General features: G+C 42.8%; 1 protein-coding gene across 2 annotated transcripts in view; it reads right to left on the bottom strand.

Annotated features, from left to right (window-relative positions):
* The window catches only part of megf6b (multiple EGF-like-domains 6b), a 62,120-nt gene that overhangs the window by 33,986 nt on the left and 2,938 nt on the right, over positions 1–25,196 (bottom strand). For both annotated transcript variants that reach the window (XM_086041917.1, XM_086041916.1), the window contains exons 3-4: positions 24,933–25,042; positions 16,019–16,123 (exon numbers count right to left, since the gene is read on the bottom strand). In XM_086041917.1, coding sequence (XP_085898043.1) covers positions 16,019–16,123; positions 24,933–25,042 — 215 coding nt within the window. The remainder of the gene's footprint in view (positions 1–16,018; positions 16,124–24,932; positions 25,043–25,196) is intronic.

The raw sequence follows: 25,196 nt of genomic DNA on the forward strand, positions 1-25,196 counted from the left end.
TGGGAGAAACAACCCGCGTTTTTCGTGATCATTGGAGGTTCTTGCCTGTTTTTTCAGGATTTTTGTTTTTTCTCTTCAGTGCATTCATTATGAATGTCAATTACACATGGATTTTTGCTATTCATGGGAAGGCCTGGTACATATCCCCCGTGAATAGCTGGAGTCCACTCTATTACTTTGGCACAATCTTGTGGTATCTTAGTAATAAAGACGTATTTTTAAGTGAGTTGAGGAGTTTCCTTGAGACAAAAGTGTAGATTTGCCGCCCTCTTGGTGCATCTATAGATAATTACAGTACAGTATAAACCTTTTTTTGTGGAGGGGGGTGGTCAATTACAGATTTTTGCTATTTGGCGCTCTAACGAAGATTCGCTTCTTCATGCAAACCAGTGAAGGTGCTGAACATTGTCCTCTGTTGACACCATAGCCTCTCAACTATCATTAGGAGTAAGTGCTTACTGCTGTTGTGTCTCCTTTGTAATGAAACACAAAACAAACACCCGCCTGAGAAACGGCTCCAAAAATGCGCATTTCCCCACATTGTTACGCTGTGTTCTGGGAAAGAACGAAAAATAAATAAGCTGGGCAAAGAGATGTGATTGCACAGAACTTTCCCCCGTGCACGCTCAGCTGCAAGCTGAGAGGGTTGACATTCCAGCACTGTATTGTGCGACTTCCTGTGATAAGGACCAACGTCTCTGTTCCCGGGAGGATCACACTAATGTTCCGATTGACCACGAGTGGCTAAGAGAGAGCTCGCTAAAACCTCCGGAACAGATATCATCTCGGGAGCCGCGGGGCGGAAAATTGCAGCATTCATGCGGGATGAGGAGTAGGTTGCGTGGGAAGGTGGAGGAGGACGCTATGGATACCCCCAACCTGTTTCCTCTTAAGGGTCTGATCTGAAAAAGTCTGCTGCGACTGGTCCATTTTGCACTTGGCATGATCACAGCTGCTTCCATTTAGCAAGAGGCATACAAATTCGATGACAAGGTGAAGATTTGCAAAAGAGACAAATGATGTTATATTCCATAAATTAAACCTTCCTGGGTGTTTGAATAAAATGTCTGTGACAGGCTTCAGTCAAGGATTTAAGAATTTAAGCGCACTAATAAGCACCTTCTTTAAACAGCCTTGCTCAGAACAGTCAGGTTTGGATGAGGCCGTCCTATTACAGATGCAAATGAGCCACTGCTCTCTCAGCGCCCTCCACTGCGGGGTGTGCCAAAAAGTCAATCGTGGGGAATTCTCGGAAATGTGGCTTCCAGAGAAAAGGCCAATCCGACGTTGGCCAACTAGGACCGACGCTTACCCCTTGTGGCGTCGGGCCGACTGTCGGCACATCGCCTGAAATATACAACGCAACAACAGGCAGCGATACTGACAATTAAAATAACTGGGTAAGATGTAATACAACTCCATAACATCGGCGGCGGTAGTCACTATTCCTCATGGTTAGAAAAAGCCAACCGGAAAGTTATTGGCCGGGGGGCTGATTATAAAAAAGCATGATGGGAAAATTTGCTTTGTGGGAGGAAAAATGCCTTAAAGTCTTGTAAATAGTGACCCTCCAAAATTCACAGTCTTTATAAAATCTCAGTCCGAGACTAGGCCATAACTAAAAACTCTATAATATGTCTGAATGTGGGTTAGTGTAAGATGATGGTTTTCCAAGGGTCTTTTCCAAATCCTCTCAAAATCTTCTGAGGTACAGGTACAAATGAATTGCTACTTTAAAAAAATCATGTCATTTTGTGCTACCTATTGTATGCTGGCACATACTGTATTTTAAGTTCACGTGCAGCAGTTGGAATGTTTGGTTGGTTGGAGTGGTTGTCATGGACACCGACATCCATTCATCCATCAATTTTCTAGAGTCACTGGTAACTGGGGTCTATTACAGCCAACTTTCAGCGAGAGGCGGGGTACAGCCTGGACTGGTTGCCAGTCACATCACATTCATATTCATATGGACAAAATTTTCATTTCCTGACAAAAGCAGCTCAGGAAAATGTACTCAGTTGTGTAATTTCACACTTTATGGGTGGGCAAGGCACTCCAGAGACCCAAATATATGTATACGAGCCATTAAAAATTCACATAATCTGTCCCCGTTAGGAAGCAAACCGTCCGTGAGCTACAGCTGGGAATTGGATTTTCACTCTCTCTCAGGAAGCACATCTTCACGTCTGACCTGCTGTGCAAGCGACCCAAGAAATGTTTATTTTAACGGACACGATTCCTTACATTCCATCCAGCCGGCAGCTTCGTCTCAAGCGCTCATGTAATAAAATAAATAAATAATTGAAAAGACTTCACAAAAAGAGCAGATGAATGTCAACTCCTGTCCGGATAAGCAGATGTTAAGGACATAAAACAGAGTCGTCTCATAAAATGATCCAATCTGGAAGCTAGTGTACATGCTTTTTTTGTCCCCCTTGTATGAAGCACTCTTGAATTAAACATTGCCCCCTACTGCTGCATTAACACACATGCAGAGCAGAGGCTGTCCCAGATATTTTAGTAGCATTTTAGACTAGAAATTTGTCACTTTCATAGGAACCATGAAAATCATTTGGACATCTCACATTTAGCATTTAGATATAAAAATATCAGACGTATAAATTATTTTAATTATACATATTACAGACATTCACATCGTGGGAATATGTGTACATCATAATGTAGTTGTTCTGATATTAATTCCAATTACATATTGCACTTATGACTGTATATTGCAGTTATCTGTAAAGGGGGTAGTCATTAGAGCTAACTGTGAATGGCGCAGAAACATTTCCTAGCTTGATGGTAAAAGCTGTTTTTAAGATAATATATAGCAAATCCAGTACAGCATACCTTCTATGTTAAGTTTGATGTTGTGCTTTTTGTACAATTTCTTTGTAAATTCCAGTGAGATCATGTTGATTGTGTATTTGGGACTAATGACAAAGTCAACAATTGCTAGCTTTTTCCCCTTCACTGTTCTTAATTACAGCAAATTACAAATGTATTATCGAATTAATAATTATAAGCACCAATCCCATTGATGCCGTTTTAAATGCCTCATGGGTGCAATTTAGTTCCTGACACTCTGCAATTGTGGACTGAGTTGTTGTGAATTCGTGTTAACCAGAAAGGTGCTTTCAAAATGTCCCCTTTAATAATCAAATCCAAAACATTCCATTTTACATTTAAAGACACTCACTCCAAAATCACCTTATGTAAAGTAAAGTTCAGGGTATCAGTGTAGAGATGGTGATTTTTTTTTTTTTTTTTTTAAGATTTTCCATTGACGAGAAAAGGGAAATGTGGAAATTTGTGCTGAGGCTCAACGAGGTTTGCCAACTAAGCACTCAGCTATCAGGTCGGATAAGCGGAGAATTAAAACAGTCATATTTGTGCAACTTTTGTTCCCAACACATGAGTGGTGTTGTTTTTTTAGTGAGAAGCACCGAGAAGCTGCTAAGCAACTTCATGATAAAGGACAGGAATTTTGCTGCATGGTTTGTATGCACCCTGGGCTCAGTTTTGGATGTTGCAGTATTTTCATTCCTTCAATCTCATGTAGGGTAAAAGTCATCTTCCGTCTGCGGCCAACAAGTTAATAGAAGCGAAGATGCTCATTCTCCTCCATTGATGTAGTTGTTGTAGCAAGCATGTGTATGAATGTCATATATAGATGTTTTCATGTAAAAAGGACATTCCATTCCTAACTAGCAGCTGTCGTTACCTCACGTCATTTTTTTTTTTTTGTCTCCCCCTTTAATTCCGCTACAGCTGGACACCTTAAATCCTCCAAACACACACACAGGCAAGTTCACATCACCTCCATCACACACAAGCTAGAAATGTGTGAGGAGTTTTCACTGCATCCCAGAACAACTGTATGCCTTAAAAAAAAAATGCAGATTACCATAAGGTTGCTGGCTCCCCGCGCTCATTTATACGGTCGGTGAAAGTTGAAGTAGTCGGGTGTCTGTGTGAATCACATTTTATGATGTGCACAGTTGAACAAATGCCTGCGGACCTCGGGGGGGTTGCCCTCTGACCTGTTGCGTGTGCTCTCTCTGCACTCTACCTGTCGGGACCTGCTTCTCCCGATTCTGACCCTGTAGGAGCTTTGAGAGTGCCGGGGATGCCTAACACATGGAAACCAGAAGGAATCCAAAAATGATTTGTCGTAAAACTGTCTCCATCCATACGCTGGTTGCATACGTGAGATATACTGCGGCAGGCATTTTGGCCGACGGAAAGTAGCCCGCGGCCATTTCGGCAGTAAGATACAGGACGGACTGCCGTGCCCAAATTGCACAGGAGGATTAACACGGAGACTCTGATGATCGTTTCATGCGTCCGCGTGTTCCGTTTTTGCAAATTTACAGTTGTTCCACTCTGAAACGAATAACGCCTGTGGCTGTGTCCCATTTTAGAGGCATACCAAAGGCGAGTGAAATGACATTTTAATGGTCTTATTATACGATAAGCATTATCAGTTGGTGCTGTTAAGATGTTTCAATTCTTGCTTATATCTCCAGAGTCAGGACATCAAAGATGCGGAATGCATTGGATTGATGGCCGTTCATACTGCCTATGAACAGAGAGTCCGCGGTTGACGCCCGAGTTGCATTCCTAGGAGGGCAACGTAACCTGAATTTGTACTTAAGTCAGAACATGCCATAGTCTATCACTAACAGAGCAGTTAAGTCATAATTACAATCAATGTTTGTCTGGGGATGGGCCTAAAGTTTGCTTTTAGTGTTGATGAAGGATGTCTTGAAGTGAATGGTGCCAAGTGGAGTGCACTACTGATTTTGTCACAAGTAGTTTGTTGTACAAAAAACAACAGCATGACATCGGGCCCAATGAGGTCGGAACAGTCAACGGTCCATCCATCAATTTTTGAAAGTGCATGTTTTCCTCTCACGTGCATGCTTGTGGAATATGGGAGGAAGCTGGAGAAAACCTCACACAAGAGAACACAAACTCCGCTCACGCAGGCAGTCGCCGAGATTGGAACAGCGACTCGCAGAACTGTAAGGCAGATGTCCTAACCACAATTCTATCGTGCTGCCAATTCAAAGATCATAGCTATAAAACGAATAAGTGATTAATGTCCAGTTAATAAGACATTGATCCGTTTTCATCTACTTTCCAAAATATGTCCGGTGTGATACATTGTAGTCCTGTCCCTATATCTTACTTTACTTGCAATTTCCTTGATATGCAAGCATCTCAATGGGTATGGGCGGTGGATTGAAGCCAGAGCCCCCCCGTGACACAACTGAGAGTCCAACTGGTGTTTAAAAGCAACTGTGACGTGTGGTTCTGTCTGATTACATGTCTGTCAGATTAGCCTCTGCTTTTCACAGCTTTGATAAACGTCAGAAAGAGGCTGGTGCTGCCTACTGAGTGTTGCCAATATAGCACGGCGGATAACGTCGTAGGTGAAATGTTTGACTTGAGGAGCTAATCAGGAGAACAGAAGTGGATTTATCAGACGATGATGCCGACGTTTCCAGTCGCCGTGGCTGATTACTTCTATAATGATATTTTGCAAACCGCTGTCACATCTGATTTGAACGTACTTGACGGCCTTGACGCCTGCAGCATGACCGGGAGCGGCCTTTCATCACCGGCGGAGCCTAATGAGACGGTGTGAGCCCGGCGCACAATTATATCACATTAGGCTGCTCGGCAAGACGTAGCAGCAGGTAGAAAGGCAAAGTGGTTCTCTTTCATTAGAACCTCACGTCACAGGACGGCGTGTCACGGGGTTTCTGGTTGGGGACACTCAACATTTGAGCAAAAATGTATAGCCGTGCACGTCACCACTTTTAGGCCCACAAAATTAGAACGCCATGGCTGTGAAGGTTCCCTTTCATCCAGATCTTTTCATTCTGAAGGCATTTAGTTGATCGCAACTGGACTGCTTTGGTTGTCTTTCATGTCGGTGTGGAAATCCAACTCTTTATTCCCCAAGGTAGAGGCACACCACAACCACGGATGGTCTCACTTTTTGGAGATGTAAAAACAAGTCGTTAAGATGCATTAAGGAGAAAGGCCACTGCTGCCAACCGCATTTGTTTGGATGGAATTGTTAATACTCCTTTGGGGATTTGCCTGAAGGCCAAAAGTGACTGTGTTGTTTGATTGTTATTTGTTAGAGGCTAAAGTATTGAGTCTCTTAGGAGGGAATGAAAGGATGGCATTGTTTGTGGGGGAAATTGGAGTTTCATAAGCTTTCTTCTTTGTTTCAAAATGATTTTTCAACCTTAACCTTATAGATGGCCTCTCTTACTCCCCTTTAAACCATCGGTCTTCTCTGTCCAGAATATGGCCGTATTTGTCATATTCTGAATTCCATTACACTTTGCTTGCACACCTCCCGGTTGGACAGTCCCTGGTTTAAGATCAAAACATGTACAGGAAAAAAAAAACAATACAACCTTATTATGTTTTGAAAAATATAACGGTATAATCAACTTTAGATGTGTGATTCTTTACAGGTGTAAAGCGCACATCATGGAGGTTGTTTGCACATGCCGAGGGCCGCACAACAGTTAGGAAATCACTGGTGTAAGGCAGCCGTTCCCCAAAATTTTAAGCCATGCACACACTCTCTTCAACACCCCGAAATAGTTGGTGTACCCCTTCCCTTACACACACACAAATAGAACAACATTACACTTACAATGTCATGCAACCTCAGGGGTACACTATAATTTAGTCATACGCAGCTTTTCCCAAATTTTCAAGCCATACACCCCAAAGGGATAGCACATCCCCTCTCCTCCCCCCCCAAAAAAAGGATCCAAATCATTTTAAACAACAGATACTTTTGATTGGTTGTCTACCCTTCTCCTAAAAATAGATGATCCCTACCCCTGATGTAAAGAGTTAGAAAGCTTTTGTGGCAACCAGCTGGAGAATGAGAACGAGAAAACGCCGCCTCGGAGCTGAGGCAGCGTCAAAAGTGCATCGGTGTGGCTTGCTTGGCTTCAGCTGTCTTGCCAGTCACGCTGCGCTGCCCACTAACAATATGCAGATTAAAGCTCCTAATGGCCAAAACAGACAAGAGGTCAGTGACTCCGAATGGTCCATTTACGCTGCAATTTACAGCAATTGCGTTTGCCAATGTGAACAGTTACGAGCGAGCAACATTAATTCTCACCCTGACCTTGTCCGGTTTTCACCCTCTGTTTGTGTGTTTAAAATTAGAAACCCCCAAACGTCGTAACTCAAGCTAAGTTAAGCAAAAAAGCAGATGTCTCAGCTGCAGCCTGTTAACCCCATTCCGATAAGCCAACAATGCTATCCCGTTATCAGCATTTTTGTTGTTTTTAATGACATAAGAACACTCAAAATAAATAAATAAAAGCCAACCGTGGTCATCATAAGGCAACCTAACAATCTGATGTTTTCGCCTCTCAGCAGCAGCCGTGTTCGTCATCAATCACATATGGCAAAATGCTGTAGCTGGAAAGCCTCACAAGTTTATCAAAGCTTCCATGCTCACATGGAATCCTGGGTAGCAGGGCAAAATGAAAGCTCCCACTTTACAGTATTTCCCGCCTGATCCACACTTCACGCAAGACAGGAAATATTTCTATGAATAAGCTGCCACTGGCCCGCGTGCTTAAGAACAGGATACTCATCATAATAGCACTTACAACTGGCAATGATAAGAGACTGGAAGAGGATGCACATGTGGTTTTAATTTTCCTCCAAATCCTCAGTCAAGTGCTAGGCTAGCTCAGCATGAAGGTTCTACAAATGTTTTTTCTTGATTGAAGTAAAGACAAGTCGAGAGGTTTGGGGGGTAGGGGTATATTTTTCCAATGGGGAGGGTCCAAAAGGCAGGCATACTGAAAGCATGGCTCTCATTATATTCCTTCATGGTCCTGAACGGGGACATAAACACCAAAGACTGATTAACTAAATGTTTGCTTATGCAAAAATGGGCACAAACTTGATTGTGCACGCAAACAGGTGTGGAAGCTTCTTCGAACTGGGTGCACCCAGGATTGTGTATGTCCAATATATCAAATTGCCACACAGTTGATTTTGCACTTTTTGAGAGGAGTGTAAACGCTTTCAAACTTGAGATGATTACGCTGGCTAATTTTGCATCTTTGAATAGCTGCTCCGACAGACAGGTGCAAACCAGCAGGCAAAACGGTGCTAGCGTAATGAAGGGTGAATGATCTAAAACTAAAACAGCTGAGTAAGAGTAAGAACCAGTCACAAGAAGGAGTCATGCCGTAAACTTATGTCTGGATCATTCCAGTGCATCGTGGCAATTGGTGCTGGCCTTTCCCAGGTTTTAGTCGTAATGTTACACAAGATAGGCTAATTAATCCAAAACAAGAAAACAAAACATGGACTTTATTGCTGGCTTCTCCAACATTATCAGAGTGAGAGATTACTTTTATAATTAATATATCTGTGATGTGTGATTGTCTTCCACTAACACTTCCAATACTATCACTTCAAGACTTTGTTCCTGCGGTGGTCTCTCAAATAGCCCCTGCCACACGTCTAATCTGTAAACAAACACAATGCAGCTCAACCCTTCACATAATAATTCAGACTGTGCAAAACTGTTAATTTCACATTTCTGTAAAACGTAAATATTGCTGTTACACTTGAATGAAAAGTAAATACTAACATCTATCATTATGTAACGTAATCATCATTCTAAACTTGACTGGAATACTTGAAAATCCTTACTTAAAGTCGAGATATCACAATCAATCAGTTTATCATTCAATCCAATTGCAATGTGTCATCATTAGCGTTGGAATTCCTGACAGGTTTAGTGACATCACGGCGGCCTTTGCACACTTCACCGGTCCATCTCCCCCTGTGGACGCTACGCACCACAAAATAGCCACGCTCCCAACTCGGTGTTCCTGAACCATCTTGTTGACAAAGCCTCGACAGATGTGAGGTCACGCTGACCTTGACGCGCCACCTTTGACCGCCCGAAATCTAATCAGCTCATCCTCGAGGTACGGCTGCATGTTTCAAGAGATTCTTCCGGCCTCGAGAGACTGGGATGGGCGACTTGAAAGAGCCATGCCTCCGGCCATGGTGGCCACATACACACATGCCTGAGCGTACCGAGGATTCATTTAGGCAAGAACTGCGTCAAGCATTGCAAGACCAGTCGGACTGTCTGCATTGTTGAGCGGTGGGCTGGTTACAACAGGTTGAGGAACAATTTGACTGAGGAGAGACCACTACTGAACCCTTAAGTAATTGCAGAGTGGCTCGTCTATTACAGGTTGAACAGGGAAACATCTGAAATCAGACTCCATGATGACAGCTATATGTCCACACAATCATTGTGTCTTAAAAATGGATAGTGCTTGTTTTTTTGCATCTTCCAGTTGCTCGGTTCTTTTTTTTCCCCATTATCGCTTATCGGTTTGTAAACTAGTTGATTACTTATTTCAAAACGTTTATTTTCTGTCGTAGTTGTCCTAATTAGGGTCGTGGGTGAGGTGGAGCCAATCCTTATTGATTTTCGGTCAAAGAAGTGGGGTACACCCTGAAATGGTCTCCAGGCAATCCCAGAGATAGGTAATAATGAATGAAAATGTACTGAAAATCAGCAAATGTAAATCAAGCATTGCTGACCCGACTCCCGACCCGAATTAGGATGAGCCATACAGAAAAAGGATGGATGGATGAAATTCAAACATGGCTCTATTATTGTGGGCCAACAGAATTGTTTAAAATAACGAAATAAGTAAATTGACAGTGGGCAGCACATTTTACTCCAGAATACCTTGCTAGTCGTGATATTTCAGTGCACCCTGCAATCCAAGGCACCCTGTGCTAGATGGAAAAAGCAGCCCAAAACATAACCGAGCCTCCCCCGTGTTTCACACTAGAAACCGTGTTCTTACAAATAATTACAAATATGGTAATGCCTGATTTTTATTAGTTCATTTTAAGTCTTTTTTTTTTTTTGGTCAACTTTAATTATTTCCAAGAGCACTGTGCCTTTTACTTTTTTTTAACAGAATTATACCAACAATTTTGTGTAAACAGTTAAAAACCAATTCTGAAATTGTTTGTGCCCAAAACACAGGCCACAGTTATACATAAACACCGTCATGAAAAAATATAGGATACTTTGTAATTGTACAACTATGCTTCAGTAGTTCATTCCAACAAAATCCAAGTGCATGCCGTGAATGGAACCAAGAATCCTTTTTCAGATACAGTACTTTACTTTTGAGGACAAACAGGAAAAACACATAAAGCCTTTCTGAGATACAAATGGAATGCTCTCTCAACATCAGCAGTGCAATGTCTCAATCGAAAAGTACCCCCATTTGCAATAAAAATGTCAGTCAGACAGCCCATGTAAGATATAAACAGTGAAAAGGCATTCCATAAATCTGAACTCATAAAATGAAGTATAGTCAAGAGGTAATTCAGTCCCATATTCACGAAAGCTTGAAAGCTAATGTGGTATTGTGGCATTGCAATGACCCCAGTGATGGGCCAAAATAATGATTCAGACAGACGAAAATGGCATTATCAAGAAATACAAACCTGTTCAAACTGCAGCTATGAGAATGGTATCGGGTTACATAGTCTGTCATGACTGTAAATGTCTGGTATCAACTTCGGTATCATCGCCTCATATTCATGTCCCATAACATTCTAAACGATAAATCTGTTTTACGTTTTAGAGCACTTTTGTTTTGCTTTCCCATGGGAATGTGATGGTAGATTCGTAGCATTATTCACAGTCTTTGAGTCTGAGATCTAAACGCTTTAGAAGCTGTTGATCCCCCCCAAAACATAGCGTTTTTATTTAGTGGTGACAGTTTGAATATGCAGGACTGTTTTTAGACTGTTTTTTAATGGACTACGTTTAAATTGATGCAAAATAATGACTTCAAGCACCTTTGGCTTGAAAAAGTAGTTCAGGCATCAAACTAACAGAATATCTGAGGTTTGCAAGCTTAAATGTGAGTTATGGACTGGATTGATTGATCTTCTTCGTGTGCACTTGACATATTCCACCATCTCCTCAAAACATGTCGCTTTGGTTGTGGATAAATGGTAGGAATGGATGCATGGATCTTAAAAAGCCATTATCATAATCTGAATTTGTCTAGTATCCATCTATCCATCCATCCATTTCTAAACCCCTTATCCTCATCAGGGTCACAGGTGAACTGGAGCGGGGTCCAGCCAGGCCTGGTCATCAGTCAATCGCAGGGCACATATCAACAAACCAACATTCAAACTCACATTCACACCTATGGACAATTACTACTACCAATCCACTCTGCTGCCCCTATTTGTCTATTAAATTAATCTTTGTTAAACGTTAAATGAGGTAACAAAAGTCATGTTAGCACGACTGTGTTACAAATCCCAAAAGTGTCTCAGTTAGGCTTGACTCGCTAAACACGTCACGTCATAGCTAAGTATTAGCAAGGTAGCAAAATTGGTTTCAGGATATTTCAAAGATGAATGCTTGGATCTATTGGTGTAAACCCATGTATTTCAGTTGGTAATAAGTCACACTTCACAACTAAAAAACGTATTAGCTGGTAGTGGGGTTTGATTCGCTAACTAGCTAACATGGCTGCAGTAAAACAGCAAAAGCAAAGGGCAACCTCCTTTAAATTTTAAGTGAAATTTAGATTCTGTGAAGATACTGATACGAGAACTTAAAAACACTTTAACCTGACATAATAAACAATACTATACCTGTGATAGCTAATACTAAAAAAACTTGAGTCATATCAAATGGTCTAAAGACAATCTGCTGTACAGATGAATGAAAGCATTTCAGGTTGAAAAGTTTCAAGATAAGACAGTTAATCCTTTAAAAGAAGCTGGGTTTGTTGTCTTTGAAAAGTCTTATAAAGCCCACCAACTCCCCGTCATCACTTCACCACAGACTTAAGGCACAAAGTCATAATTATGGTACTACACTGTACATCACTTCAACAGAATGACAGCCTCACACAACTATTGAAAGCAGCACACTAATCCCCCCCCCCCCCCTTTGAAAACAAACACATGGACACACATGGCATAAACCCAGACATACATTACAGCAAGCAAACAAGGGAGAACCACATCAAAAAAGCTGTCAAAGGTGATTGGATGAGTCTTCCGAGCGGCTTCTGCCACTGTTTTAAGCATCAACACGCCGTTGCGTGACACACGACACGCAGCGGACAATAACTGTGATCCCAAAGCCCAATATTCGTAACTGTGAGTAACGGATACTGAAATAAAAATGATCTTGTCTAGATTTACTCACAAATGGACTTCCACCGTGTGAAATCCCTGTTTAGATGAACACTAAACTATCAACTTGTTAGATGTTTAGCAACAGGCGGAAAAAAGTTAATTACAACTTCTGCCATCTGGTGGAAGAGCATTTAAGTGTTCTGTCTGTCACTATAGGTTGTATACTGTTACAAGTATACTGTTACAAATATATATTATTTGTAGTAACAATTTTCCTGAAGATGATATAAATGAGTGAAACTGAATAATTTCCTCACTAATACACCACTTAAAGTGCTGCAGCAAAGAGGGTGGCAATCAATGCCAAAGTGAAGTCAAAAACAGGACAGCCATGTGCTTGTCATTTATGCCTCTTGTCTGGCAAAGTCACCAAGGGGCCAGTCAGCAATATAACCGTCAGAAGTGTTCACGGTCTAATGGCCTCCAATAGAGGGAGGACCATGGGGCATGGATGCTCCCTAGGTGTCCGTTGGTGGCGGCTAACTTTCACACCGCAAAACAATAGTGGTGGAAAAAGGGAGGTAATTGATATCTGTTGCTCAAATGATGGTAACTTTTGCACTGAGGTAAGGAGAATCAACTCAGTGCGAACTTTTCGATTGCTCAGTACTTGACTTGATCGGTTTTCCACCTCCGACAGTGAAAACCACGCAGCATTGAAAGCATCAGTCAGAAAGAACCATGTTAACAAATAACAATGGAGGGGAAGGAGGGCCTCTAGTATGTGCCTGTGCTGTACCTCCATGAAGGCATTTTTGGAATGATACAGGCTGCTCTAGATTAGAAGAAAACCTGGTGAACTTGATTTTTGTGCCAGTCCAAGCCTCGTTTAGCATGTTTGGGAATTTGGCAGACCGCGCTGCATCATGCTGGGTATTAAAGCGGACCGAGTGCGTTTTCTTTTACAGGACCCCACCACACCTGGCAATCTGGTAGCTGAAAGTAGACTAAATTTTACGCCCGCTGGAAGCACGTCTAAATTGTGGTGCAGGTGGTGTAATGCGATTTTGGTGAATTTAATCTAGATTCGAAGCTCTGTGGATATGTGTGGTGGATGTCATCGTATTTCATTCATAAAAACGACAACTGCGTGCATCAGACCCTTTGAATCGCTGTAAATATCTATTTCAGCATTATTATTATTATCATCTTTATTCTATTTTTAGAATCACAGCCCTGGTACACAGCAGAGCGACCACTTGTTAGAGTCTACTGGAACATTGTTACAATCAAACAATGTAACACAGTGCACAGCATGTTATAAGATACCACACTTATCATTTTCAGTTTCTCAATAGGTGTCGCTGTTTTGATTAGAAACAGAGTTCAAATGAGCTCAGCATTTAATGTGTGAACAATGGCACCTATGAACTCAGGAATTAATGTTAACACTCATTTGGCTAGCATCTTAAGGCCAAGATAGACCAATCCGACGTTGGCCAACAGTGACCGACGCTTACCCCCTGTGGCGCCGGGCCGGCTGTCGTCACATCACGCTGGCAAAAATACACCACAACGTCAGACAGCGACGCTAACCATTAAAGTACCTTAAACGCATGAGTGAGGTGTAATACCCTTCCATACCATTGGCGGCGGGAGTCACTATTTCTCATGGTTAGAAAACTCCAACCGGAAAGCTGTTGGCCGGGGGCGGATTATAAAAACGTAAACAATGCATTCAGCTATATTCTTCGCTCACGATGAACTCCCACGCGAAGTAAACCCTCACGTTCTTGACACGGTATCGTGAAATACTTACATTGTCAACCCTCGCTCTTGTACTTGTAAGAAGATTAAGGCAGCGTAGGCATGCTCACTGATTACCCGCATTTGTCACTTCCCGTTGGTGCGCTCCGAGCGCTGATTTGCTAGCTAACAGCCAATCAGAGTGACCAAATGTCACGGCTGGCGACGCCGATTCAACATGCGTAAACGCCCACCAGGCGCTTGCTGACGGATTACGACGCAACGACGGTGGTCACTGCACCAATCGGACCTCCGATGTCGGTTTGGTCTATCTAGGCCTTTAGGTGAATGAAACTATTGAGGCAACGTGACCTATAACAGACTTTGCTCCATCTATTCATGTGTCAGGAAAGTATGATCCTGCTACCCACCCTCCGTTGAAGGGCCGCTCAAATGAGAGAGGGAGATGAGTTACCACCACAGGGTTCATTGACAGCAGGCGTGTGTTTACTGGAAATAGAGTCAGTAACCCAATTCTATATCCCCCACTCCGCCATATGCTGTGTCACATTAAAGAGGAAACGTCAGTGTAGACATGCGTTCCCGTGAATAATGAAGCATGAAGTAATCAGAGGCAACTCAGCTCGGCTTAGGAACCGCGCAGGTCTCTGATCACTTAAATGGGCTGTCAGTGCCGGATTGCCGGGGTTTGATCACGAGCGCCTTAACAAGCACGGAGGGGGGCGAATGTTTGCGGTATGGTGTCATGAAGACACATCTGCTGCACCGCAGAGCTCTTGAGAATATAAAGCAAGGTGGATTTGTCGCCTCCAAATGATCCTCACGCGTCTGAGTGGGGGGGGCGGGGGGGGGGGGGGTCATTCTCGGACAGTGTCGACACTTGCAGGAATTTCCTGTCGTGTGGTGCGTTATCGGGAAAAAAAACAACAGAGACCTCCGCTGTTTCAGTTTAACAGCTCAAATGACAATGGGGTCTCTGCAGATAAAATGTTTGCTCTGCTGGTCAAGAAGCCAAAATGCTGAGGAGCCAAGAATCCCATTCACATGGAGAAAGAGGCTATCCAACCAGGTTCTATTGCGCTTGTAGTTGTTAGGGTCGCGGGCGAGCTGGAGCCTAACCCAGCTGACTTTGTACAAGAAGCGGGGTACATCGCGGCCGGGTATGACTGCACTAAGCCATAAAACAGAAAGCTCCATGGGGCCTACTTTGGACTTTTTCCATTTCAACCTCATGTATTGTTCCTGTCATTAGAAAATGGAGTGAACATTCAAAGAATATACTTTTAACACCTCCGACTATATTCATGTGAGATGCCTCCACTCATATAATGCCCTTAAATAGTACTGCTATGTCTGTGTGAATAATACAGTGAGGAATTTAAGACAAAACGTACCCTGTCTGTTCTTGACGAATGGCTAGAAAGAGGAGGATTTTTTTTTTGAACCGAAAGACAACATTAGCACTGTGTACCTGTGACCTTCTGTATGCAAAATGTTCTCACTTCATCATTTTGTCAAGGTGTCAAAATCAACACGTGTTGTGAGTTGATCTTTCACCGTCAGCTTCTCATTCATGGAATAGAAAAGACGCGCACATGCACAATTTAAGACACGTGATGAAGTACAGCGGAATTTCAACTCTGGAACACCTTACAGCATGAGATTCTATCCAAAACCACGAACGGCGGGTTCACTGCAGACTCTACTCGTACATTGTCCATCGGTGTGAACGTGAGTTTCACTAATCGTTTGTCTATTCAGTATGTGCACAGCAACCCGAATGAGGACAGGCACATTAGGAAACTAGACTTCATTTCAGCCAGCATCAAAGCATTAGTTGTGCGCGTTTTGCCCGCCTGTACAGTTCCTAAAGGTTTCATCGTGCTATATTGGAAAATACAATTCATTGTAATGGAAAAAACAATTTTCATATCCAAATAAAAATTTGACACAGGAGGTTCCACTAATATATAAATTCCACAAATTGTTTGAAAAAAAAAAAAAAGTCACCACTCACCATACTGGCAACTGGGCCCGTTGAACCCGGCAGGACAGTCGCATAGCTGGCTGGATCCATCTCGACACTGGCCCCCGTTGAAGCACACGCCGTAGCTACACACAGCTGCACGACAAAATAAGCAAACACAGGTGAGTGAAACACCTTGCTGATGTCACAACATCTGCAAAGCTGCTGCTATCAAAGCCTTATCATCAGCCTGTTTACTCCTGACTAAAGCAGGACTTTGAGACTCCTCCAGAATCTTAACACTTGGCTCCCACTGTAATGTTTCCATTCCAACATCCCAAATGCATGGTAGCAACAGACTGGATTCTTTCCAAGCAAAAGAGCCTTGCTTCCCACAAGGAGATTAGATATGAACTCAACTTTTAAATGAATGTCGTTGACCCAGTGCTAATGTTAACATCAGGATATGAACTATAGGTGTGCTAAGCCCCTCAGTCAGAATGTAAAACAGTACCTTGCCATTATCACATTAAAAAAAATAGTCCTTCATGAAATATCCATCCATCCATATTCTATAATGCTTGTCCTTATTAAGGCTTGACTTTGGGCGAGAAGAGGGGTCACCCTGGATTGGTTTCCTGTCAATTGCAGGGCACATATTGGTAAACAACCGTTTACATTTACAATATTCATTCTTAATTAAATACTTACACCGATCTGATCGGCTGTATCGAAATCGGTCGATATTTTATGCAAAATTGCTGATTGACTGTAATGGTGGAATTTGCACGATCAATCATTAACCGGTTCCGTGAAATAAGCCATTACAGCAAACACAACCTCGTTCACTCCAGGGCCGATGTGCTGTCATAGTGTATGCGTGAGCCAAAAAGTTCATCTATTTTTAGCCTTGTCTGGTGAGCAAAAAGCCTTTGCGTTGGGAGGCGGAAGTTCCGCCTCTGTGCCCACAACCATCCAATCACAAAGTAATAGCGTCAATGCTTTGGTTTTTTTTTTGTTTTACAGGTAAAACGTCCAAAAACCACTTGATTTATGTAAAAATAAAAAATAAAAAAATAGCTACAGTATGTGTGTTTTTTAATTTTAACATCTCTTTAATTCAAAATAACTTTCATCACTCAGCCTAAGTTACGTGAACTTGCGGCCACGCACATTAAGCCAATCACAGATGCAACCAGCGTGCGTTGTTTCAACAAGCACGGAAACAGCTCCGCTGTTGACAAGACGCACTGCTCAACAAGCATACGAGATATTCTGCTGTCATACTGAAACTGAGTTGAGCTATTCTCACGATACAATTACATATAAAGTCAATACAGTTTGGGTAGATTGAGTCGAATGTGTACAGCTACACCAGAGTCAAACGGCTACGAGAATGTGCTTACCACGGCAAATACACGCCAGGTAAAAAGTGGACAAAACAATGTAGAACAAAATAATCATTGTGGCCTGTGCGCACCGGGACTTGTACAACACAGCCAGCCTCCAATACGAGCCACAAAGTAGCAGGTGTAGGCTACTTGCCATTGCTGGTAAGTAAGTTGGCTTGTTTCCAAGTGTTGGGGGCTGAATTTCACAAAAATTGCAGTGGGCCTATGAAGCCAATTTGGTGAGGTTTTGAGTAAGGGAAAGCCTGCAAAAAGGCAACTGATTTCTCAGAAGAATAACAAAATCCAACTTCAAGAGGACCGATGCACTGTATCCTCAGGCATTCATAGTGGTGATAAAAAATGAAAAAGTGGGGTCATAATTAGCATTTTTCCTCTCTTCTGGTCAAAGTCAGCCAAGGCTTCATTATCGGATGTCTCGAAAGGATTATCCTGCGGTGTAGGGACTGTTAAAATGGCTTTTTCCTCCCCGATCTACTCGGTTAATGCTCAGGCCATACAATCGGAAATGTTTACAGCAGGGAACACAAATACCAATAAACATGCTAAATTGGATCATTTTTCCTCCCTTCCCAGGTTATCCAATAACCAGTAACCAGTTAGCCTATAGCTTCTATTAATTCTTCAACTGATGAATGTGTCTGAATGCCCTGTGGCGCCATGCTGCCTCTCACAGGTCAATCTTGGTAATATGACAGCACGCAATTGCCAGTGGAGATATGGTTATGTGTGTGTGAAGCACTGCGATGGCCATCTTGAGGACACCACACACTATAAGAGCTGTAAGACTCTGTGTGGGATCGCTCGAGGATTTTAAAAACGGGTTAAGATGTTAAAAACTGCCACTTCTAAATTTATTTCCTATATATAATCACTACCACAAGCTAAATTGGGAAATTACTATGTCATGTAAATTGTTAGTAGTGCTTTAATTACACCCAGACAACTATTTGGATTTAAAGAGACATCTGTTTCTCTGCAAAAAGAGTGTAAACGGTGCTTTAGGGTATTAAAAACACACGTTGGATGAGGTGTGTTAAGGGTACCATGTCAGCCGTAGGGAATGAAATCTCCACACAAAGGAAGTGGACACGACGTGGAGGTCTCTAACAAGCACAATTGAGTGCAGACTTCGCAAGGCTCCACAGAGGCCAACGCTCCAGCCAAAACATCCGCATAGCGTCGGGCGTCAGACAACGGCTGAGCACTCGGGACCCTCAGTCCAGACGGTCAGCGCCACTCACACACAAAAGATTCTTTCAACTCCTTGCTTGATATACAACAACCTGGGTTGTGTTTGCAGGGAGGGTCGGGTCACATACGCAAGACAAGAACGGAACTACTCTGTATTACACATTCTACAATAGATGTAGTAAGCATGTCCCAGCCGACCATTAGAGAGAGAGAGAGAGAACTTGGGTACATCCTAGACAGGTCGCCAGTCAATTTTTGTTTTTAGCTAGGAAGAAGAATATATGCCTAAAAGAATTAGGCCTCTTTTACATTACATTACATTTGCTACTTGCATTGCGTGTTGTCTGAACAGTCACAAAGCACATGAAATCCGATTTTTGCAAGACAGATTGAAAGCCCATTCGGGAGGTAGTTTCATATCCGATTTGGACATGACGCGTCTCTGTCTTAACAGCTCCAAACACACAAATCCGTTTTGACCGTGATGTCACACTACGCGATGTGAGACCTAATGCGCCAGGAGCAGAGCGCGCCAATCGAAGTGCAGATCAATAACGAATGGGGCATATCGAAGAAATTGACAACAGCAGTCCTTGGACAGAAGAGGAAATGTATTGCCAGCACATGTATCGAAATAAGTCCATTTATGAAAATATTTTGTAACCTAACAAGCATGATTTTAGAATGTGGCCTCCCACATTCTAAAATCATGCCTGTCAAGTGGGAATGCCCACGCAAACTCCATAAAGGAGGATGAGATCTGAGATTCAAATGCACAATCTTTTGACTCAGACAGATGTACTAACCGCTCGGTCATTGAACTGCACACTTGACTTGCTTGAACGTTGACTGGTTGCCAGCCAATCACAAGCCACACACGGACAACCGTTCACACTCACACCTATGAGCAATTTAGTCTTCATTTATCTTACCGTGGATATCTTTGTAATGTGGGAGAAAGGCCAGGGTACTTGCACAAAGTCCACTTGCAACTACAGTACTCTTGGGCTTTTTTTGGGGGGTGCTCCCCCCTCCTGATTAATCTGCTCTGAATTAAAAGCCTAAATGTGGCATTCAGCGTGGCATAAAAGTCACTCTCATCCGTCACAGGGAAAGTCTGCACTTCACTACAAAGACACCTTCTGCGAGAGGCTTAGCGGCGTCCGCAGAGAGCGGAGGCAAACAAAGCGGGGGCAGTGGCTCGTGCTGAGCAAACTGAAAAGCCCCAAGCAGGTGTCGCTCTTCCAGCTCGCCAAGGGGATGACCACATCGTCACAGTGGCAGCCCGTTATTTGTTTAGGCTCCGTCGATCTGTTTAACCCTCAGAGAGCGGTCGGTCTGGACAGTGGGGGCCTGTTTTTGAGGCCAATTCAACAACCGAAAAAGGAGTAGGCTCAAGGCTCCAAACTGGTGCCCAGAGACCAACAGTTATGTCATGTGAACCCTGGCGGGCTTCTTTAAAGTTTTAAACACGAGTCTTTACAGAAGAGCTGGATAAATGGTCAGTTTGGCTAAATGCACAGTAACAATTGGGAAGTGGGCAAGACCCATGACAACCAGGGTCAAAACTTGCGATTCGTAATTGATTGGATTTACAACATGAATATTAGTTGTCTTTTTTGTTTTCATAATCTCTGTTTTGCTGCATCTGCACCGCATAGTGACATAAAGGCTTTCTGGGCCCTCGTAGTCCCCTTCGTGGCTAAAAAGCGAGAAATGTTCTGTTATGACATACATGTGCACCAAATCTTATGTCAATCTGTGAAACTAGCGTTGACGGCTCATTTTTTGCTAACTTTCCAGGGCACGTGATTAGGACCCCTAAAGTTCATAACTTTTCACCACGATACACACACTTGCAAAAAAAAAATAGGAACATTGAGGCACCCCAAAATGGTAAAATTAGGGACAAACCCTATTGTGCATAAGTGGATTTGAGAAGTAACTACATAACTTTATGTTGTCGATATTAAAATCAAAATACAGTTTCTCTTCATTCAATCAGACTCATGTTTGATTATTTTTCAGGAATTCCAGGCGTGCAAATTTGTATGCATTTGGGTCGATGCCTATTTGCGTTCAACTATGCGCGATATGGTCGCCCCGAGCGCCAACATACTGTTCTATGACACCCACATAAAGACCACCCATGTCTAGACACTGTACCATTCCCTTTGTTCGGACCACTCGACCTGTTTTGCATGTTCTACCGCTGCCAGCTCGTTCCCGCCACAAAGGAGGCCAGTTCCTATTCAGCATTTAACCAGGAGAACAAACCGGAGGAGCCATTGTCCCTGACCCTCGGGACACGCCCCCAATAATAATCACCACCACAAAGCTATTGTTGCCGTCAATCAACGTAACCACTCTTTTCCACTCCTGACTGACCCCGTTCATACTATCCCGGGCCCGTGGCTGTGGGCCGAGGCAACTCATGGATGTTTTTTAAACTCTCAAGTAGAGGAAGTCGCCATCTCAAAGTCAAGTGCTCTTCACTCTTCGTCAGAAGCACATCCAGGCATCGAGACAATTGGAGTCGTCTCGGAAACATACAAGTGTCACCTCGGAGATGTGTAGAGGGAAGGGGGACTGCACTGTGGCTTCAGTTGTAATTTTTAGAAGTATTTATATACTACAAGAAGAAAGTCATATATTATATATAATTATATAAATAATATATCATATATTTTGAATGGCGGCACGGTGGTCGACTGGTTAGCACGTCCGCCTCACAGTTCAGAGGTCGTGGGTTCGATCCCGGCTCCGGCCTCCCTGTGTGGAGTTTGCATGTTCTCCCCGTGCCTGCGTGGGTTTCTTCCGGGTATTCCGGTTTCCTCCCGCATTCCAAAAAAAACATGCATGGTAAGTTGATTGGACTCTCTAAATTGCCCCTAGGTGTGATTGTGAGTGCGGATGTTTGTCTCTGTGTGCCCTGCGATTGGCTGGCAACCAATTCAGGGTGTCCCCCGCCTACTGCCCAAAGACAGCTGGGATAGGCTCCAGCACGCCCCGCGACCCTTGTGAGGATAAGCGGTACAGATAATGGATGGATGGATATATTTTGAATATAAGTAAATACATTTTAAAACTATTTTTTTGTTGTTGTAAGATTAGAGTTAAGAAATCAGACAAAAAATCGGAATATAAGAACTAATTATCAATATTTTAAGTTTCCTTTTTCTTCAGAAATATATGGCAGTAATATAAGAATGAAATTATGATAATAGAGAATATTTTTTTCATGGAGGAAAAAAAGGCAGTCATGTAGTCATTCGTTTGTCTTTATGCCCTGTGAAGATTTCACTCACCAAAAGAATGGATTGGATAAGGTCAAGCAAAATTATGAGGGAATAAAATTTGGCTCAAAAAGGATACATTTGTAACAAGATTTTCCAGAAAAATCACAATCTCTGGTAAATATTTATTCTCGTAAAAAAAAAAAAATGTTTAAAAAATCTCAGTACAAAATAGTACTGCACTACAGGGTAACCCTACGACAGGAAACCTACATTTAGGCACCTACAATGGACTCAAAGATAAGAGGGAAACTGGTTAGCTAATGACAGATGTTACTATGGTACCTTCAGCTACTTCCCAGCCTTTGTGTGCTGGACCTAAAAACGTGATTAGGCCCTCTACTGACTCTCAATAACAGCATGTCATTTGCCTAATGAGCTCACACGGATGGTTTAGGTGGTAACACACACACACACACACACAGAAGGAAGAAGATATCTCAACACAAAGTGCACTATAGGGGGAGGATTGCAGCGCAAGCTAGCATTTATCCTGGCTCAGCAGCTTGGAGAAAAGGGCGATTAGTTTGTCCCATCTCCAAGTGCTGCAACATATTTGGTTACGGTGATAACAGCCCGTTTGGATGGCGCAGCCATTGTCCCGCGAAAAGAGGAGATAACCCCCTTGTGTCTACTCGAATAAGGGAGACGCTGGAAGTCCCGACTCTCGAGGAATGTTTTCTGAAGATCATCTGTTGATGACTGTGTTAAAACGAAGCCGCTCGCTGAAGGGAAGGCATCAGGATGCAGTCTTGTAACCAATGTGGAAAAGTTGTACCGCGGATACAAAGAGCCATTTAAAGCGCAATGACAGGAGAAAAAACACAATACCAAAGTGGTGACATCTCATACTGCAGAGAACTTTCCTGGAGACTCAATTTGCTAGCCAGAAGGTTTGAGGCCTGGGCTTTGGCCAAACTATTCCCAACAAGTTTGGGATCTTCAGCTTTCAAATGAATATCCAGGCTGAACCTAAAAAGAACTTCTAGTCAATTGTGAACTCAATTTTACCTTCTATAAACTGTTGCAAACACCACACAGGAGCGCTAGAGCCGAGATTTGAACCCCAAACCTCGGAACAGCCAGGCCAACCACTACAACACAATGATGCCTTTGTGTGCCTGTTTTCTCATACACCTTATTTGGTGGAAACTGGACTGTCATCCCAGTCATCACGTCTTCGCAACCGGAAAATGAGTCTACAGGAAAGTTGTGACAAGATGTTTCTAAGTGGAAAACATTCTGTATTGTCAACATAACCACAATAATTTAGGTGAAGTGTAAAACACAGAAAGTCAGGTTAAAAGGGCCAACTGTTTACTAGAAGGCTTTAGCGAGTGCCTGTGCATGGTATGCATGCTATGTGATGTGGTTCAATGGCTATAAAATCCCATCAAAGAAAGTTGCTAGGTGTCGAATACGTGAAACTAAGCTTATCCGTCAGAGAGGTGAGTTGCTCACATTGTGACACGGTTTGACTTTTTTCCCTGAATGGGCCCGTGACCTAGCTTTTCACATTTGTTTTTTTTTTTTTTGTTCTATTTGTGCGTATCAGCAAGCGCTGTCTCCAGCTCTAGCTGATGAATACTGTTTTTTGGAGCAGTGACTTTCTGGCATAAGAACAGGATGGTCGGTCTTTGAGTCGGTCCCGGCACGGCAACACGGCTGTGCATTACGTGACCGGGACAGGTCAGTTGACATCTGACTGTCGTGATGCCATTGTCACACATAACACAAGTCTAACAGACATAGTGCTGACGGACAAAATCAATGGCTCGCTCTCCAAAGTAAAGCACCTCTTGACCATTTTGACCTTCTGACTGAAGACCTTTCATTCAGAGCCAAGGGTTAGGAGAAGGACCATTCCTTCCGACAATAGCAGACTTTGGCTTTTAGTAACCACAGTGGCCGGTGCATTTGCTCATTAGCCTCTTTCACAAAGAGATTGTGAAAGATTTGTACATCAAAGTTGGAAAGTTTCAACCATTTATTCTGTTTATGGCTGAGCCGAAGTCTATCCAAGCTGAATTGTGCAAGATGCATGTTACACCTTTGACCGTGATGGCCAGGACCAAACTGGAAATACACCGGCCGATAGGGAAAATTCACATATTTTTCCCAAATTCCCGATGGCCACTCTGCCCCTGCTTCTCGGTTAAAGAGGGGGCTAGAAATGAGACAACATCAGCGCTAGCATCAGGTGTGACGCATTTAGCAGTTGCTGGACAGCAACAATGGCTTTTAACAGAAAAGGGCAGGAAAACGAAGTGTCAAGCATTAAACGTCACACCCCTGCCCCTGGCAATGTGGAATTCGCTAATAGACGTGTCGTCCCACCTTTGTCCGCAGGCGGAGAATTGACAGACTTCTTCCAGTCCCATTCTGTTTTGGTGCCAGTTATACAGAAAACCGAATTAGATAAATGCAGAGAAAGACAGGGAGGATTGATTACAGTACAGCAAACCCTAATCATCACAGTATTCCGGACCCACTATAAGTGAAAATCAGCAATTATCTCATTCACTGCCAATGACATATGTATTTGTCTTTTCACAGTCCAGATATTCAATCCCCGGAACCTATTTAAATTTTTTACATTTTTTTTCAAATGTTAGGGTAAAAGAGGGTCTGAAAATGTCTGGCAGTGAATGAGTTATAGAGAAAATATTTGTTTTTCTTCCATAGTCTTACCCCTACCATAAGCTTAAAATGCATTCGAACATATTAAAACACACTTTTTAAAAACATTGCAAATGTATTTTAACATTAAAAAAATAGCAAGCATAAAATGTATGAAAAATAGCATACTTATAGTAATCTCTGTGTTCAATATACACCTTTAAGAGGCGGGATGAGTTACTTGTGGGTGTCTGGGTGTGAGCTGTGGCCGACAGCAGTTTTACTTTTCATCCGGCGTAAACATACTAAAAGGTCCAATGGCGACTGTGCATTTCTATTCGCACGTGAAAGTATTACATTAAGAAAGTAGACATTTAAAAAATGATCGCTAGATGGATACACTTCACCCCAAAAAAATGTGTTGCATAGCGGAGAAACACTACTTACGATAAAGGCAACCGGCTTCTCCATTGAGTTGAGACCATCCGGAGCAGCACTTGTAGACCATGTGATAATCCTGTCGGTACACTTGTCTGTACGCAGTGTAGTACGCCGTCCTGTCATCATGAGAAACACAGAAGAGCACTCGTCAGACCCGTGACAGTGAAAAATGGTCCTGGTATGCTCAGCTAATAATAAAGAGTTGTTGTTCAGTGGTTTCGATCCGCACACATTTACCAGACACGTCTGATTGTTCTTTGGAGAATAGTG

Source organism: Filicampus tigris, chromosome 9 (genome assembly GCF_054856515.1).
Source record: "Filicampus tigris isolate MCC_2025a chromosome 9, RoL_Ftig_1.0, whole genome shotgun sequence".
Taxonomy (NCBI): Eukaryota; Metazoa; Chordata; class Actinopteri; order Syngnathiformes; family Syngnathidae; genus Filicampus; species Filicampus tigris.